The sequence below is a fragment of the Canis lupus genome, chromosome 12 (genome assembly GCF_003254725.2).
Source record: "Canis lupus dingo isolate Sandy chromosome 12, ASM325472v2, whole genome shotgun sequence".
Lineage (NCBI taxonomy): Eukaryota > Metazoa > Chordata > Mammalia > Carnivora > Canidae > Canis > Canis lupus.
This window is the reverse complement of record NC_064254.1, coordinates 35,990,421-36,010,318: the sequence shown is the minus strand read 5'-3', so window position 1 is coordinate 36,010,318 and position 19,898 is coordinate 35,990,421. Positions and strand designations below refer to the sequence as shown.

At 37.2% G+C, this 19,898-nt stretch overlaps 1 protein-coding gene across 5 annotated transcripts in view; it reads right to left on the bottom strand.

Moving 5' to 3' along the window:
* CD109 (CD109 molecule) overlaps positions 1 to 19,898 on the bottom strand; it is a 130,326-nt gene that overhangs the window by 16,084 nt on the left and 94,344 nt on the right. For 4 of the 5 annotated variants that reach the window (XM_025444527.3, XM_025444528.3, XM_049092252.1 and 1 more), the window contains 7 exons: positions 19,130 to 19,306; positions 9,303 to 9,384; positions 6,901 to 7,129; positions 3,654 to 3,819; positions 1,906 to 2,096; positions 1,239 to 1,394; positions 131 to 196 (listed from right to left, as the gene is read on the bottom strand). In XM_025444527.3, coding sequence (XP_025300312.1) covers positions 131 to 196; positions 1,239 to 1,394; positions 1,906 to 2,096; positions 3,654 to 3,819; positions 6,901 to 7,129; positions 9,303 to 9,384; positions 19,130 to 19,306 — 1,067 coding nt within the window. Of the gene's footprint in view, positions 1 to 130; positions 197 to 902; positions 965 to 1,238; positions 1,395 to 1,905; positions 2,097 to 3,653; positions 3,820 to 6,900; positions 7,130 to 9,302; positions 9,385 to 19,129; positions 19,307 to 19,898 lie in introns of all 5 variants that reach the window. The other variant, XR_007401213.1, reaches the window with a different exon arrangement.

The window sequence follows — 19,898 nt, the reverse complement described above, 5'->3', positions numbered from 1 at the left end:
CCTAAGTCACAGATATACATCCTTAAGAATTTTATACATTATCTAAGTTACAGATATAGCAGTACCCCAAACAAAAGAATTATCATCACAAGTCATATTGAACTAAACAAAAATAAACATTGTTACATACCTGACAAATAGCAAATCCAAAACCACTTGCGGAAATATTAACTGCAGTTGGCTGTGCCACAGCAAGCTGAATAAAGATAGAAAGAAAGTGAACAAGGCTCCATATCTAGAACCTTCCAGATAGCACAAGAAATCAGTGTTATCCCTCGCTAGGAGTATAAGCCAACTGTGAAAAGCTCTAAGAATTAATTGTACATGGCCTCACATGTCAGCTATAGGCCAACCAGGTAAGAGAAATGAAGGCAAAGGAAAGGCCCACTCTTCACTCACCCTCATCTCTACCCTTTGAAGAGGTGATAGGGCTGCCTGCCCTTCAATAGGTGCTGAAGCAAGAGATACAAGAAACAAAAATCATCTCACTCCTCCAATCTCCCTTGGTCAGCACCTAATCCTCTGGCCCTCCTGGAACACAGTGGTGCATGATCACTGTACTTTAGTTAACACTACTCCTTTTTCTTTCACCATCAACCCTCTTCCTCAGTTTCCAGCCTTGAAGTTATCACTTTCATCCATTATTCTCAGCTTCCCACCAGGTTAACCACAGGAATAAAGTTAGGGTCTATGATATGCCTTTATCCTATTTCAAAGTAAGAATCCTACTATTGATTCTATCAATCTCCTAAGAGGACATGCGGTACAGCTGGAAAGAATATGGTCTGAAATCATGGGTTCAAATCTTAGCTTTACTGTTAGTAGCAACATGATCTTGATTAAGTTACTTAACCTCTCTCAACCTGTTTTATCATGTGTATGGGAGGGATCAAAGTACTTACTTTCTTAGTGTTGGTTTGAGAAGCAAATGCAATAGCACATGTAAAGAAATCTGGCACAATGCCTGCAAAGAATAGGAACTCAGCAGGTGTTCATTCCTTTCCCAACATGATAGAGCCCATATTTTCTCCTTTTCAAAATCTTTCCAAAGTTCTTATCCCTTCCTTTCTTCCCCAGCTCAGCAAATTCAACCAAAGGAGTGTACTCCTTCCTCCCAGTCTCTTTACAGAGCTCTAGAGACAAGTTTTTGTTGAAGTCAATAGAATGGAAATAAAATAGCATTCCAGCATAAGGAATCACCTGTATTTAATTTTAAATAACCACCCCCTTGTCCACACCTCTGCCGTCTGGAGGAGAAAGCGGTTCTGTGCGTCAATCCGAAACTTTACAGGACTTGGTGAACTGGGCCCCATCACAGTCACTTGGATGTTTGTCCTTTCTGTGTTCATCAGGGCTACAAATTCAGATAGGGCCTTCAAGGCTATGATAGTGTCCTATAGAGGAAAGAAAAGCATGTGTGCATATAAGTATATGTCAAGGTCACCAAAGAGTAAAGGTAGCAATGTTTAGGACACCCACAATGCATTCGTTCACCTTCCTTGGGGGTGCAGCTCTCCTTTATTCATTTTTTAATGTTCTTGACCTACAGTACAGGAGAGGTTTGGAAGGTATCTACTGACTAAAACTGAATATCTAAAAAAAAAAAAAAAGAAAAAGAAAAAAGAAAAAAAACTGAATATCTACTATATTGGTTACCACATATGAAAGATGGCCCATATAGATGGGGAACTCATTTATTTTGTATACATATCACATATGATGTTTACATCTGTGATGAGAAAAAGATTAAAATTGGCAATTTAGACCTTTGACTTAAGGTACTAAATTTTTAAATTGCCAATTTTATGAAGTCATGAGAAAAGCAACCACTTCTTTCTTTTAAAAACATACATATATGTTTAAACTATTACTTAGTTTAAAAAAGGAAAACCTACCATCACTCACCTGAGTAGATGCAAAACCTCCCAAACTATTTCTTTGCCTGCTTAGCCACCTCATAATCGGGATTCCCTCAGAAACCCGATACTGCAGGAAGTGTGAAAGCAGTGCATAGGCTGCAACTTCAATATCCAGGGAACGTGGTTGCCAGGATTCAGAAAGTTTAGACTCCGATGACACCCAGAATTGCATGCCTCCTGCAGGAGACAAGTAATAATAGTTTGATGAATGGAGCAAAAATTACATTTTATACCATTAAATATTCCTACACTGGTCCAAGTCCTACTTGACTGGCATAAATATATATATAGAGACATATGTCTATATATTTATGCCATGCAAATATATGGGTATTCACAAACACAGACACACATGTTGTAAACATGTACTTATAGGTCACTTTCTAAACTATTACAACTTGGAAATTTTCATCTTTTTCCTCATTTTGAGGATGTTTTGATAAAAATAATTTCCCAAGAGAAATTCCACATGTTTGGCTTGAGACTAAACAGCTATAAATAAAAGAGAAACATACTATACTCCAGAAGATAATGTACATAAGTTTTCTGACTAGGCCATCCCAAGAAATATTTTAGGACACATTAGAAAGAACCCTGTTCTGGGAATTTGCCATTAGCCAGCTCTAATATTCCCAGAAACCTCTCCTTTTTTTCATTATCTGAAATTTGGTGTTATAAGTTCAAAATCCAAGCCCCCAAGAAAAAAATGAAGGACCCTAGCCAATTCAACAATCTTCCTAGAGATATTCCTGCTACCCTCAGAGGAACCTCTTACTTGGCGCCCCCTCCCCCATCTCAAATATTACTCTTTAGATGATGATCACACTCAGGTGGAATGTGAAATAACTACCACTTAGACAAGCAGAGAAGAAATGTCAAGACCTACAGTCTCCATGCAACAATCTAGTCCCCAACACTGCAACAGGCACTAAAGATAATAAGAATTCAGTCTAAGTTACTGTTAACAATAATGCAATATTTTTTATAGTCTTCGAAATCTCGAAGCACTTTCAACAATTATCCCTTCTTGAATTAACGGGGCTTCGAATTGGTGAACATTACCTAAAGTTACTTCTCCCCACTCATCCCCATATCTGTCTGTCTGTCTCTCTCTCCCTCTCACACATACAGACACACACACACACACACCCCTACCTGGATCCCTGAGGCCATTTGGGAAGTAGCAACACCTGTACTTTTAATCCTGTTGTAGCCCATTAAAAAAAAAAAGGTCATCCAACTCACTAACAGCATTTTCTGGCATTTGCATTTCTATTAATTACCATTTTGCTGGGTATTATTCACATTTTATAGTCAGGAAAACTGAACTTCACAAAAGTAGTATAACTAGAATTTGAACCCAAGTCTCTCCACAACCCAATGTCCTAAAATAACCACTCAAAGCCACCAAACCAGAAATGGAATCAGACAACTCAAAAGGTAACTGACATACAGGACATATCTAAAAGAAGGAAATACCCAGGCCCTGAAATTCTTTATAAAATGCAAGAACAAAAAAAAAAAAAAAAATGCAAGAACAGAAGCAGCCATGTCAGACCTCTCTGACTCATCTGTATTTCATTTACCATCCCATTTAGAAGAGGTAAATGAAAAAAAAAGAAGAAAGAGGTAAATGTTGTCATCTTCATATCTGGCTTACAAAACTTTCTCACATAACTCGTATATTTCATAATGCATAGCAGTCTAATAATCTCAAATGACCCCATGCATTACCTTCTTGTTCTGCTCTCCAAGTCAGCATATTCAACGCTTCCTTGGCTTTAGGGCTCCCCACGGATGACAGTGCATATGTTATAAGAGCTAGAGTATAATTGTCTGAAATTCCTCTATTAAATTCAGACTCCAAAAAGTTGATAGACTCTTGCACATCAATATTAGGCTTGGGAAAAAAAAAACATATATTTTACTATTCAAAATAACCCATTACCACACATTTAAACAAAAAGTATTTTCAAACATTCATTCAAAAAATAATTTCAGTGTCTGTTTAAGCACCTTTGTCCTAGGCAATGGAATCAATGATGATCACAGACATTTTAAGATTTGCTATTCATTTTAAAAATAACACTGCTTTGAAAGAGAAATAAAAGAATCATATCTATTTACAAATGCACCAAAAATAAGAAAATACCTAGGAATAAACCCAACCAAAGAGATGAAGGACCTATACTCTAAAATCTACAAAATGCTGACAAAAAAAATTGAAGCAACACAAAGAAGCAGAAAGACATTCCATACTCATGGATTGAAAGAACAAATATTGTTAAAATGTCTATACTTCCCAAAGCAATCCACACATTTAGTGGAATCTCTATCAAAATATCACCAGCATTTTTCACAAAGCTAAAAAACAATCCTAAAATATGTATGGAACCACAAAAGACCCCAAACAGCCAAAGCAATCTTGAAAAACAAAAGCACAGCTAGAGGCATCACAATTCCAGACTTCTAGTTATATTACAAAACTGTAGTCATCAAAACAGTATAGTAAGGGCACAAAAATAGACACATACATCAACAGAATAGAATACATATCTCAGAAATGAACCAACTATGAGTCAGTTAGTCTTCAACAAAGCAGTAAAGAATATCCAATGAGAAAAAGACAATCTCTTCAACAAATGGCATTGGGAAAACTGGACAGCTACATGCAAAAGAATGAAACTGGACCACTTTCTTACACCACACACAAAAATAAATTCAAAATTGATTAAAGACCTAAATGTGACACCTGAAGCCATAAAAATCCTAGAAGAAAACATAGTAGCCTCTTCGACATCAGCCAGAGCAACTTCTTTCTAGATAGGTTTCCTGAGACAAGGGAAACAAAAAGAAATATAAACTACTGGGACTACATCAAAATAAAAAGCTTCTTGTATGCCAAGGAAACAATCAACAAAACTAAAAGACAACCAACAAAATGGGAGAAGATATTTGCAAGTGACATATCTGATAAAGGATTAGTATCCAAAATATATAAAGAACTGATATAATTCAACACCCAAAAAACAAATAATCCCATTAAAAATGGGCAGAAGAGGGGCACCTGGCTGGCTTGGTCATGGAACATAAACTCCTGGATGGCTCAGTTGACTGAGCATCCAGCTCTTGATTTCAGCCCGGGTCATGATTTTGGCATAGGGTTCTGTGTTCAGTGGGGATTCTTGAGGATTCTCTCCCTTTCCCTATTCCTCTCCTTGCTTGCATACTCTCACTCAAATAAATAAATAAATCTTTAAAAAAAAATAGGCAGAAGATACTGCTCCAAAGAAGACATTCAGGTGGCCAATAAACATATGAAAAAGTGATCATCACTAATCATCAAGGAAAAGCAAATCAAAACTACAATGAGATATCACCTCACACCTGGCTAAAATCAACAACACAAGAAATAACAGGTGTTGGTGAGGATGTGAAGAAAGGAGAACTCTCTTGTACTGTTGGTGGGAATGCAAACTGATACAGTCACTCTGGAAAACAGTATAGATGTTCCTCAGAATATTAAAAATAGAGCTACCCTGTAATCCAACAACTGCACTAAGAATACAGAAATATTAATTCAAAAGGATACATGCACTCTGATGTTTAGAGATGCATTGTCTACAATAGCCTAGATATGGAAGTAGCCCAAGTGTCCATAAACCGATGAATGGATAAAGAAGATGTATATGTGTGCATGTGTACAAAATGTAATACTACCCAGCCACAAAATAGAATGGAGTCTTGCCATTTACAACGACATGGATGGAGCTAGAAAATATAATGCTAAGTGAAGTAAGTTAGTCAGAGAAAGACAAATACCTATGATTTCACTCATATGTGGAATTTAAGAAGTAAAACAAATGAATAAAGGGGGGAAAAAAGAGAGGCAAACCAAAAATCAGACTCTTCACTATAGAGAACAAACTGATGGTTACCAGAGGGGAGGAGGGAGAGAGATGGGTGAAATAGAGGATGGGGATTAAGACGTACACTTGTAATGAGCACTAGGTGCTGTATGGAAGTGCAGAATTACTATATTGTACACCTGAAACTAGTTATTACACTGTATGTTAACTACATGAAATTTAAGTAAATACAAAGAAAGAAAAGGAAAGATTCAAAAAAAAAAAAGAAGGAAAGAAACACTACTTTTCAGTTTCTGAGTAAATAGGCACCATTCCCTAGAAGGTATAAGAAATAAAAAGAATTTTTGTCAGGGTTTCTACCATCGATTATCATGAACTCAGATGACAGCAAAAAACACAGCTTTTTTACTCATATCTGATCTTAGGTGTTGAAGCTCTACGCTCAGGGAAAAGGTATATTTACATGTGCCTAGTACTGGACTAGCGAAATAGTATGAGTTTACTAGTAGGAGCTTACTATCAAGAATGGCTGTTTTCAATCATGTGAAATGCAGTTGCCATTAAACCAGTAAAGGCATCAATCACTGAGACAGTTCTGGAGCAAAATCAAACTTATTAGCATAACTTCCCATGCATACTCATTCTCATCCAGATGTCCATGCCCATTTAACATGATTTTTAGAGAGTGGGTATACTTTGTACTAAATTAGCAGATGTTGTAATTGCTCCAGGATATTTTAGAAACAAACAAAAATCCTTCACCACCTGAATGTACTAGAATTCATTCCCAAATTCTGAAGAATTTTTAGTCCCCTAAGAAGTTAGCCTTTCCAATGATAAAATATGTATTAATTTATCTTACCAATAGCAAGTACAATAGCATTTATATTAGAAAGCATTCTTAGTTATTCTGAAAGAGTGGGTTCATATTTTCATTATCAGATTTAAGAATATGGTCACAAATGCAAAGCAAAAAGATGCCCAAATTCAGATCTCCAACGTGATGTAAAATTGCAAAACTCTTTAAAGTCTCCAGACACATTCTTGACCTATCAAGATCTACCTTCCTTGTTATTTCCCACCCATCATTTATTAAATTAAAGATTAAATACCTGATACTTTTTATATCCCAGGAGAGAAGTCACAATATAAGCTGTAAGCGTTACTGGACTTTTATTGCCACCTTGAAGCTCACTATGGATCACTCTTCCTGGCTCCCAAAATTCACCGTTGGATTTCTGACGTCCTTTGAGCCAAGTATATGTTCTGTGTAATACATTCTGATCAATATCTATGTAAGGATCAGCTTCAAGGAAACATCTTAACACAAAGGCTGACAACCTAGGTGAAAAAGTAGAAAAGTTGCATAAAATACACATTATAAGTCCTCTAAGTAACACTGAGCAAGAAAACAACAATAACAACATTTTTTCTCTACCACAAGATTCACAGAAGGATAATCCCTGAAGAAGGAACAAAGGGAAGAAAGGCAACAAAGAGACAACATAAACATCTCAGTCTTGCTGGTAGACACAGTTTCCACTTGAGCGTGGCCAAGAAATTCCAGGTCAACTCCCAAAATACCAGATTTGGGAAGACTTAGAAATCATCTAATCTCCTACACACACTATTTTATAGGTTGAGAATTCGACACTCTAGGAGAATTAAATTGTCCAACGTTATCATCATTGGACTGTTCTAGGTATTTACCAAGGAATATCCCATTATATACTTTGCTCAGCCCTAAACCCATGGATGAAGTATATATAGTTCACAGTCAATCTGTAGTACTTTTAACTAGAGAAAATGGATATTTTCTCTCCTATAGGACAGGAGTCAGAAAATTACAGCCTATGAACCAAATCTGTCTGAGCCAAATCTGATCCAATCCATCCCAGAGTCTATTTACATATGCCTCCCTTCTACCACCCTCCCCTTGAGAATGTTTTTTAAAAGAAGAAGGAAAGAGAAGGGGAAGGGAGGGGAGAAAAAACAACATGCAACGGAGACTCAATGTGGCCTGCAGTGCCTAACATATTTACTATCTGAGCCTTTACAGAAAGAACTTGCCAAAGCCTGCTACAGAACAATAAATATTTATGTGAAAAGATCATCAAACAATAAAACACAGAAACCTTTCTATTTATGGATCTATATTCTGACACAGGCCAAAAGAAAATTTGAAGCAGATATGGTTCCCCCCTATGAAATGTTTAGGTGTGATAAATCTTAATATTCAGTAATATCTGATCCTCTTTTACTTCTTGGCCCTTTTGAAGTCAAGCACAGCCATGTGACCAGCTCTGATAATGATAAAGTCAGAAGTAATGTTGTACCCAGGCAAAAGTACCTAATGACCAGTGTTGGATACTCCAGCCTTCTGTTTCCAGGCTGGAGCCGACCTAGAGATTCCTTGGGGAGATGGTGGCAGCTGAGCAAAGACTATAGAGCCCTCTGCTGACCCACAGTGGAAATGCAGCACAAGCAAGAAAGAAGCTCTTGTTAATTAAGCTACTAAGATTTTAGGGGGTTGTTGTTACCATAGCATGCATGTCTAACCTGACTGTTACAGCTAATCAATCTTCTTCTGGGTGAAATGTAGAATTGACAATAGTGCAAGGAGAGAAAATAATTATCCAAAATCAGCCACAGAAAGATTCCATTCTGGAGGAGATCTGGATTCTTATTACTTAATTCCATCACTGTTTTTCACAAAAAAATAATCTTAAAGAAACTATGTTGACTATGTTAATACAAAATTTGTATTGATCATGTCCGATTAAGAAATGAACTATGTCGAGGTGCCTGGGTGGCTCAGTCGGTTAAACAATGGACTCCTGATCTCAAGATCATGAGATTGAGCCCCATCAATTCACATTAGGTATGGAGCCTGCTTAAGATTCACTTTCTCCCTCTCCCTCTGTTTCTCACTCTCCTCCCCTGCTCACATGCTCCCTCTCTCTCTCTCTCTAAAACAAAACAAAACCAAACTATGTCACAATCAATATCTCTAACCAGTTTTTCTTGTCAACTGCACCATCATCATAAAGTACTTTTATTACTTTTCACACACAAAAAAAGGATTTATGACTTATCTTTTCTCAATAAAAATATTTTACTTATTAATGTGTTAAAACTGTATGTAAAAAGGAAAATCTCTTTTAAAACCAGGCTACAGGAAAAGCAACCTACACTATACACTGTAGGAACACATCTGTACATTTCATGGCCATTTTGACCTAATGAGAGCTCATACATGACAGACTTGTTCTGTTAGTAAAAACATTTACCAAATGGGAGCCCTTGTGTAGCACAGTTGGAGAAACATCTAATGCTGGATGTCAGCTCAGGTCATGATCTCAGGATCTTGAGATCAAGCCTCCAGTCAGGCTCTGAGCTCAGTGAGGAGTCTGCTAGTTTCTCTTTCCTTCTCCCAATGCCCCTCCCTGCACTCACTCACACTCTCTCACTCAAATAAATAAATAAATCTTTAAAAAGAAACAAACGTACTTACCAAGTGCTCCCAGAAGGATCATCATTCCCAAAAGCACTGAAAGAGCCATCTTCCCTCTGATAGAGAAGTTCTCTCTGGTAACCTGAAGACATAAAAGTAGATAACGTAATCACAACTTGAAATGAATGAAAGTTTCTAATCATGACTTCATACTGAGGAAACATGAACAGAGAATGGAAAAGAAGATACCAAATCAACAACTAATATTAAATACTTTCTGTGTTAAGTGCTGTGAGAGACAAAATATCAAGACTTTTCAAGCAGAATTTGCAATATAAGAACTGTAATAGCTTCAAATTAAATTCAGAAGAATATTACAACAGAGACAACAATTCTAGCCAGTTAAAAGGAAGCAAACTAGTCCAGCTCAATTTCAGCTGAGGTCATGATCTTAGAGTTGTGAGATGAAGCCCAGGTTGAGCTCCACACTCAGTGCAGAGTCTGCTTAAGAGTCTCTCTTCCTGTGCCCCTCCCCCAACACACATGCAGTCTAAATAAATAAATAAATAAAATCTTTAAAAGCAAGCAAACTAAAGGCCAAGATTTATTTAACTCTAATGTTAACTACAACAGTTTCCATGCTTAATCATCTAAAATTATTTGCTACCTAAGAAAAGTACTATCTAAACTATCATAAATAAGGTTCAGGGCTAAAAGGAAAAGTAAAAATACTTCCTATTTTTAGGCCAACAACAGAAGGGGAAAATAGCTAAATAATCTAAGACAATTGCTTTAAAATTTTTTGGCCATAGATCAACTGGCCTACCCACCACATCAACTCCATATTCTCACTAAAAAAAAAAAAAGAAAAAAGAACCCAGCAGTGGTAATGAAGTCTTACTATAGAAGTAAATTGAGAAGGGGGTTAAGGCTCATATAGCTGCTTTAATAAAAGCAGATGTTTCACATTCACAAATAAATGGTTGCAAATAAGACAGATGTTTCATATTCGGAAAGCAATGCATGCAGTCTCAAAGACCAATGACCAAAAAATCACAGGCCAAACACTAAAAGATTCACCAAACAACCCACAACAAACTAAGTTGCTAAAAATGAAAGTAAAATAGCAATAATTTATCATTAGAAAGCAAGCATAAGCAGGAGCCAAAAATATGTCCAACTCAAGGCATTATCAATGATTCTCTGATAACCAAGAACTCTTGCTGTAAATTACCGGACTCTACTATAGGCAGGTGATATCACACAGTATGAACTTTGCAGCATGGTCACATAGAGCCTGGAAACCATAAGCATTTATAAAATGTTTAATTCAATCCCTAGTAAACTCTAGTAACAAAAAAAAGTTTAATCTATAAATACTACATTTTAGAAGCATCAATAACTATAAGTAATTATTCATATTTAACTAACATAACATGAGCATTAATGGTTTAAAATTACAGTTAATCTGCTCTTGCCATGTCCCAAACTTTCCTCCTTGAGCCCTTCCCCAGAAACCCCAGATCTGAGCATCTGATTTAAGCAACAATAAGACAAAGTATGTAAAAAACAAGACTCTGTTTCATGGTGATCTTTAAGACCTATAGTAAAAGAAATATGAACAACATTTTGGTAATGTCAGAATTTCTCTTTAAAGAATGGGGCTAGAATCTTGATATTTGAAACTGAAATATTAAGGCATAATAATTAAATATCCGATCTTGATCCAACACTATGTCTCAGGAACTGTTCGAAGCCCTTTCAGGTATGAACTTAGGTAATTTTCACAACTCTATGATGTAGATGCTATTTAGAGACAGTATCTTCAGAGATGAGGACACTGGTACTCAGAGCACACCAAGTGCAAGGTCATGCAGCCGGGAGGTATTGAAGCCAGAAACTAGCCAAGGTCTATGTCCCCAAAGCTGCTGTTTCCTGCTAACTCACAGAGCTTTTTCAGTGATTAATGTATGAAAAGTCCTCAGCACTGCACCTATTTTATACGGCAAGCCCTCAATAAACAAGAAGTATCACTCCATACCAAGGACATAGGAAAAGGCTTTCTAACACCCAATTTTTTAAAAAAAATATGTACTAAATAGGACCACAAAAAAATTCTTTAAACTTTTCCATGGCAAAACACACTATTGGCAAAGTTAAAAGATGATAAGTTAGAAGAATATATGTGCTACACACAGATAAGTGGCTAATGTCCCTAATATTAACATAAAAATTATATAATAAATTATATATATCCTTATGTATTATTACTGCATACCTATACATATATAAAGTACCTTTTAAGTACTTTTAAGTTTAAAGAAAAAGAGTAAATTCCTACAAAAAAGAAAATGGACAAAAGACAAGAACAATTTCACAAAAAAAGCAAAGAGAGATGAACTTCAATATGTGGGAAAATGTTCAACTTCATCATAAGTGCAATCCAAATTAAATACCATTTCCCTGAACTAGGGGTGGTGGAAGAGGAGGAGGGCAGGGGGTGGGGGTGAATGGGTGACAGGCACTGAGGGGGGCACTTGACAGGATGAGCAGTGGGTGTTATTCTGTATGTTGGCAAATTGAACACCAATAAAAAATAAATTATTATTAAAAAATAAATAGATAAATACCATTTCTCACCCATCCTATTAGCAAAGATTCAAAAGTCTGGCCACTCATTCTGTTGGGAAGGCTGTAAGGAAACCAATACCTTGTTCACTGCTACAGGGAACTCAGAATGGTACAACTGCTATAGGGGAGTGTTACACCTTTTGACCCAATAATCCCTCTTCTTAGATTATACCCTTAAGATATACCTTCAACAATACAAAAAATATGTATGCAGAAAATTATTCATTGCATTATTTGTAATTGCAAAAATACTGGAACTACCTAAATGCCCCCTAACTGGAGATTGCTTGAGTAAACTCAAACTGTAGCACATACACACAGTAGAGTCTATGCAATTGTGAAAAAAGATGAGAAATAACTCTCTGAACTCATACAGGTTGATTTCCTGGATGCACGGTTAAGTGGAGAAGTATAGTACGCTACCTTTTGTGTAAGAAAAAGAGGAAATAAGAAAATATATATGCATATGTTAATTTCTGCAGAAAGAGAGAGCGAGAAAGAAACTAGAAACTAATGAAGTTACCCACAAGGGGCTGGGAGAAGGGATACAAGAGGGAGAGATACCCCTTTTAGAGTATGTTGGACTTTTGGAAGCATACTAATGTTCTACATATTCAAAAAAGAAAACAAACAAGAATAGGGAAAAAATGATAGGCATTATTAACACTAGTTCACTCCAACATGTTTGAGTTTTCCAAACCTTGAAAAAAAAACAGCATATAATCTCTTCCTTTTTCAGAGGCAGTAAGGGTTCACAGAAAAGCAGAAAAACTTTCTAGTGTTTACAAAGGAAATTAGCAAAAGAATCCAAGACATTCTTCAATTTCCAATTCAGGACTAAATCCACCAAATAGCAGAGTTTATTTATTTTTTTTTTTAATTTTTTTTTATTTATTTATGATAGTCATCACAGAGAGAGAGAGAGAGAGAGAGAGGCAGAGACATAAGCAGGCTCCATGCACCGGGAGCCCGACGTGGGATTCGATCCCTGGTCTCCAGGATCGCGCCCTGGGCCAAAGGCAGGTGCTAAACCGCTGCGCCACCCAGGGATCCCCAGATAGCAGAGTTTAACTGTGAACTCAATCTGACAGAGGAAGGAAAGAGAGAGGAAGGCAAGAGAGAGAGGAGAGGAGGAGAGGGGACACTAGGGCTGGAGAGGAGAGGAAAAAGAAGAAAAGAAAGCTTTCAGGACCCACCATCACTACAGGAAACATCTCTGTGAGAAGGACCAGCTTCTAAAGAGAGGACCATGTGTCTCCAAGCCCCTAAGTCACGTCAACAACTGCAGTTCCAAGTATGAGTTATTGTAAAACCAGAGAGATGAGATCATGCAGATGAGATCAGTGCTTATGGAAATTACCCCTCAGGTGGCTGACCTCCAACAGTCCCCATTTTAATATCAACAACTCGCACCATTCCTCTACAGTGCAGCCAGCCCAGAGGAGGCGGAGGACTCGCAGACAATCTCCAATTGCAGAGTGCATTTCTTGAGCTGGCTTAGATGACACTGAGACTCCAAACTTCCAGCTCTGCTCCCATAGCAGAACAAAGGAAAGAATCAGAACCTAGAGAGAGGAACTAATATGACTCTTCTAGTAGGAATATCCTGTGAAGTTTCCTTCCTCACCTTAAATCAGCCATGCATCCTTAGAGAATCCTCAACTGCTTCCCTTGCAAATCAACCATGCCACAAGCAGTAAAGGACATTGTTGACTCAGCTGTGATGTTCACTATTAATACAATTCAACATTCAAGCATAGTCACCTCAGTTGGAGACTTTTCGTAATAGATGAAAAAGGCAAAAATATGGTTTTCTCCAAAAGCTTATGAGGAAATAAGAGAATTGCCCCAAGGTCATAGTTTCAAGAATAGCTCTTGAGTTAGAAAGCAATAGTAAATAGGAATTAACAGACACTTCTTTATATTAGAATACAGAAGAAGTCAAGAGGGTGATAGGATAATGAACATGAACTATTGTTTATAAAGGGTCAGATAAGCTACACACTTACTGGGTTACGAATTTTCTTTGGAATAGCCATAAATGTAAAATATTTACAATTTATCATAATAAAGATGAAAATACTGTTCATAGAAATATATAGAAAAAAAGATAATTTCACTTGGTATACCTCAAGTATCAAAATTACATATAAATAAAAGAAGTAAAATCAGCTCATTGTGACTCTGTCACTCACTTCCTCTGGTAAAAAGCTGATAAAAATATTTTCTGTGCTAAGAGAAAAGTAATCATCATCAATGTCCTTACTCTGTATGATATGGAATATGGGAAATAAGAACTTCCCTGGGTTTTTAGGTTTTCAGCAATTTCACTATTGCCTGTAGCCATTCTTGCAAGGACCAGAGCAGCATCAGAATTCTAAGACCTATTTTTCCTGTTTTTTATTTCAATGGAAAAAATATATATAATGTATTCAACTAGGCTTGGTCTGAGTCTCATTTGAAAAATGGAGCCCCGGGTTCCATTTTTAAATATTTGAGGAAAACAAGTGATTTAAATCTCTAATTAACAGGATTTCCAGTCTTTACCCAAAACAGTTTTCAATTTACAATTCTATTTTTCTTTTTGACAGCAAAAGAAACTTCATTCAATGATGTAGCTGTTGTTTTGACCAAAAAAACAATGGGTTAGGTTACAAGGCTCCTGGGCCAAGCATGATTTAAGTAAAACAATGCGCTGTTCATAAATGACATTTAAATAATATAATCATGACTCATGCCAAAGCCACTTTAATTTCTTAAAAAATAAAAACAACTACAGTATATTTAGAGGACTTTGGCAAATGTGATGGCAAGAGAAAAAACAAAGTCTCTGAAATGAGACACTGATTTCATAATGAAAATCATTATACCAAGAAGCTATTGTCCACAACTTTGAAATACAATTCAGTTCAGCATGTGAAATGATGTATTTGGGGAAGCTCCATTGTGTCGGTTGCCATCAATCACTTCACCAGCTCAAAAGGTGAGCTGAAGCCACTGGCTCCATTTCTTAGCTTATAAGAACATGCCAAGGCCAGGTAAACCTTTAATGTTTGGAAACAATTGCTGCATTGTGGAAGTACTTAAGAGATGTTGTGGGCCCAATCTCTGCATTAGGATAAGGAACCTAAGGCCCAAAGAAATTAATATTGACAGTAACTCATTCATCCAGTCTGTATTTATGGTGGTGCTTATGTAGTGATACAATAGTGCAAAGATTAAACATAGTCTCCACTGTCATGGAGCTTACATTCTATGCAGGAGACACACAGATAATAGGCAAAAGAAATCATTTTAAATAATGTTGAGTGTGGTGAAGAAAATGAAATGAAGTTATATAAATAAGAGCTCCTAAATGCAAAGGGAAGGCCACTCCAAGGGAAACACTACCTAAATGACGAGAAGGAGCCAGCCATGGGAGGATTCCAGGAGAAGGAAGAGCAAGCTTAAAGTCCTGAAGCACCATGGAGCAGGGAGGGCTCCAGATGGAGACGAGGGGTTGCCAAGATGGGGCAGCCTCAGATTCACCACCAGAGAACCCATTAGAGAATTTTAAGCAAGGAAGTGATATGACTTTAACATTTTCAAAAGATCCCTTTTATTATATGTGGAACCTGTATTAAAGGACATAGAAGCAAAGAGATTTTCTAAAAGGAAGCCACTGGCATTGTCCAGGTGAGCACTGATGCTGTCTGAGTGGAAGGATTTGCCGTGGGATGGAGAGAGCGGAAGAACTTCACATTTGGTTTTTAGGCAGCTGGACAGGGTTTACTTGCTGACTATGAACCCTAACTCCCCAGTCAGATGCAACCAACTGTATACTACAGCTAACAATTATTGGGCACTGACTATGTTAAAGTGCTAAAATATCTTATTTAATCTTCAAAACAGCCCCCATGAAGTGGGTACTTTATTATCCCTATCTTACAGGTGGGAAAACCAGCGTAGGCGGCAGGATTCCGAGCCCTGGTGTGACAGCCTCCACAGCTGGCGCCGTAACCAGTGAACCCTCCTGTCCCCAAGGTGGAGCTTGCCTCCTTCACAGCAGTAGCGTTGTTTATGGCTATGGTACCTTGGAAAACTACGTGGCCTTTAGAGAATGATGTTTTCTCTGCCCTCTGGCCCTCTGCACCTTCTAACAACCAGCAAGTGTGAGGAAGGGAGAAGCATCAAGGAAAAGCAGCCACCCAAAGGGTGGCTTTGAAATAACTGCAGGTTGGCCCTCTTAACCTGGCTGGGGCTGGCCTGAGGGACCAGCACTCCTTTCGGAAAACCAACAGATACCAAGGATTTGGGGAGTTCATTTTTTAGGACCTCTGCTAACCCAGAGCAAGGTATCTAAAGCACAACTGAAATTATCTTTAAGGGATGATTTTATCATTTTATCATTCCTTAAATGGTTCAAACTATAAAACTGATCCTCTTTTTTTAAAGCATTAATATTTGACTAGCTAACATTACCATCCATAAAGCATATAAAATATGGAATTATGTGGCATTTTCAACAATATTTTATCTTATTTTATTAAATTATCCCAAAGAATGTGTATCAGACTATAAATCAACAGTCTAGTCCCTATGTACCTACTTCTACATGAAGCCAGTCACACTGCATTCTGAATATAAGATAGAATTTTGTTTACAAAAGGTACAGCGTTAAATTATGACAATCCCAAATACTTTTCCATCTCCTTAAATATGTGTTATGGCACATAACCATTATGGCATGGTTATAAACATAACCATTATGGTAACCATTATGGCAATGTGTAAAATCTCATTTTTCTGCTTAGCACGGCACACACTGTACCACAGACAGCACTTGGTACCACGTCTTAAACCTAATTATAATAGAATTTGAAAAAAAGCAGCTCTTGTATTTACATGTTTAAATATGACTGATTCACAAATATATGTATGAAGGAGGATGATTTTAAATGGGCAGCTCTGTATGGAAAGTACCAATTGCTAAATCTTCGAGAATTTCCTGAAGACCTAACCACATCCCAGGCCTATGGGCCTGGCTCTAATCTGAGTGGAAAATACACCACTATCTCCTTCATCACAGCAGTACTCAGTTCATACCCAACTCTGATTCCAAGCCCTGGTCTCCCTGTTTGTCCTCTCATGCAGCACATGGTTTCTGACTCACAACCCCCTTCCTCCCTCTCAGCCCTGGTCTGTACCAGCCTACCCCAGGGAGAGTTTTGGATACCAACCAGCTCATCCTCCAGGATCTCACATTTCATAGCTTACTCTGGTCTAACTGGACACTGCAGATTCTAACCTTTGCTGTCTCCTTCCCTATAGGAGCCTATGTAATGTCCTTACTATTGTATCAGAAGCCTCCTGAGACCTCTTGCACATTAGCCACACTCAAACATCTTGGCCAATTCCTAGACCTTTTCCATCCAAGCTTATGGTTTTTAAAAACCTAAAAATGTTGCCAAGTAAACTTATCTCATATCAATCTGAGGAAGAACACATATTCCAACACCATATCACCTGGAAATAATCATTGGTAAGTTATATACCCTCTGTGCCTCAGTTTCCTCACCTGTAAAATGGAAATAATATCAGTATGTATACCTCCTAGGGTTTTTGTAAGAATTAAATGAAAACATAGGGCACCTTGGTGGCACAATCCATTAAGCATCCAACTCTTGCAGCTCAGGTCATAATCCCAGAGTCATGAGACAGAGCCTCACATCCAGCTCTGTGATCAATGCAGAGTCCGCTTAAGATTCTACCTCCCTTTCCCTCTGCCCCTTTCCCCACCCTTACACATGCCAGAGCGTGCACATGCATATTCTTTCTCTCTCTCTCACACACTCTCTCTCTCTCTTTCTCTCTCTGTCAAACAAATAAGTAATCTCAAGGTAAAAAAAAGAATTAAATGAAAACATTTGTAAAGCCTTTAACAGGGTTGGTTATTACCATTTAATACATAAAACTTAATACATAAAATTTAGTTTAGGATAAATAAGTTCCTACATAATGAGGGAACCTGGAAGAAAAGCTCACATCAAAATATGTCTTTAAGCTTTCTAATTCGTAACTGTGGAGAAGTTAGTAAAATCACTAACAGCTTGCCTCTATTTGCATTTAATCCATTCCTTCCAAAAAACAAAAACAAAACACTTAGGAGTTGGGATTTTTAGATTACACTGAACAAAGATTTTTTTAGCATTTTGCATAAACCATTCTAATCCTCATAAATTTGATGGGCAGCAGGTAGCCCAAATTATGTAGACAAATAAACTCAACCACACAGAGATTTTGCTAGAAGTCCCCTAACATGGAAATGCAAAACCTAGATCATAATTTTGGGTAGCTGGCTTCTGGAGTATTTGAGGAAATCAAATATACATTATTATTAGTAGTAATAGTATTAGAAACATTTTTGTTTTTGTCTAAGGATGGACATTAAGTGCATGGACTCTGGGGCCAGGCAGTGAGTTCAAATCCCAGCTCTACTACTCACTTGCTAATAAGTTAATTAACTTTTCTGTGTCTCAGTTTCCTCTTCTGTAAAAACAAGAGGACAATACTAACACTGTGAGCATTAAATGAGACATTAATTACAAAGTGCTTAAAACACTGCCTGACACATATAAGTGCTCAGCTAATAGTAACTGTTGCTATTTGCAAGTTGCAGACACAAAGCATTTGGTATGCGTGAACAATATCTGCCTCTCAAGAACTCAGGGGACAGTAATCACGAGTCTGACATCTGAGAGATGAGCAGGGCCTCCTCATATAAACTATGCCCTCCTACTCCCACCTACCTGACATTTTAAACGCACTGAGAAGGTGCCTGCCCCATGGCACCACATGTGTGTATGTACAGACTGTCTTCACTGAACAAAGAATTCCTTGAGAAGAAAGGCCCTGACCTGTTTCCTCAGTGGCGGAGCTGACACTGGCACCAGCAGATACTCCATAAATGTGTGATGAATAAATGAACACTCAGTCCTCTAGATTTTTAAGTAGCTTTAAATTTCAGGTCCCTAATTAAAATACAAACCCTTCTAGACACTAATTCCTTAACGTGTTAGCAGCAATTAGTGACAATTAGCTGCAGGAAGAATGGTGACAGTTTCCCACTGCTTCTAGCACATTTCAACACCATCTAGTTCTACAATCACACAGCAAAGACAAATCAGTCTATACTGAAATACAGTCTAGAGTGGATTCTGCCTAAAAAAAAGAAATAAAGAAATTTACAAATAAAAGTACATTTCTAAAATGCTTACCTTGCCTCATAAATGAAAGGGCTTTTTCTTTTAAGTTTTCTGTCAGTTGTCTCTTTTTAGTTAGGTAATCCAAAACATAAATATTGGGAGCAAAATTTATCATGTTCTGTTCACCACAGCCATAAGGCATCCGAATCAATGAGGCTAAGCCATTGATGGAAGAACCAAGGATATCTCCTGAAAGCACAAGACATTCAATGCATTCAGCAAATACTCAGTAATTGTAGCTCCTGGTGGCAAAGAAACTTCTGCTGAGTACAGAAGGCATGTGACACTGAAGCAAACCTGAAACAGGGTACAGACTTTATATCAAGCTTTTAGGGAGACTGGTCAAGTAACTGATTACACAGTGGCACCAAACTTGTAGATTATGTGACAAATCAGACTTCTAGTTCATTTAAAGATGTGGCATATGCCAGGCAAAAAAGAAGTTTAAAAAATCATTCTTGAACAAAAATATCAGGAACTGACCATCAGGAAACCATCATTTTTATATAAGAAAGAAATGTTTTATTAGTAGTATTCTTCACATAACTAGAACTTCACTCTGATTTCTTACTAACACACTACAAACACTTGAGAAATTATTTAAGAGTAAAGATTATAATATTTTTCAATGTGTTCTCTTTAATAAAAACAAAGTAGAATTAACATGTAAATGTATTTCAATGAATCTCAGAATCAAAACAGATAAGGGATATTCTTCAAAGTTAGTAATATAAAATTAACAAAATGCCTGCTTAAAAGACACCTCTACCTACATTCTAAC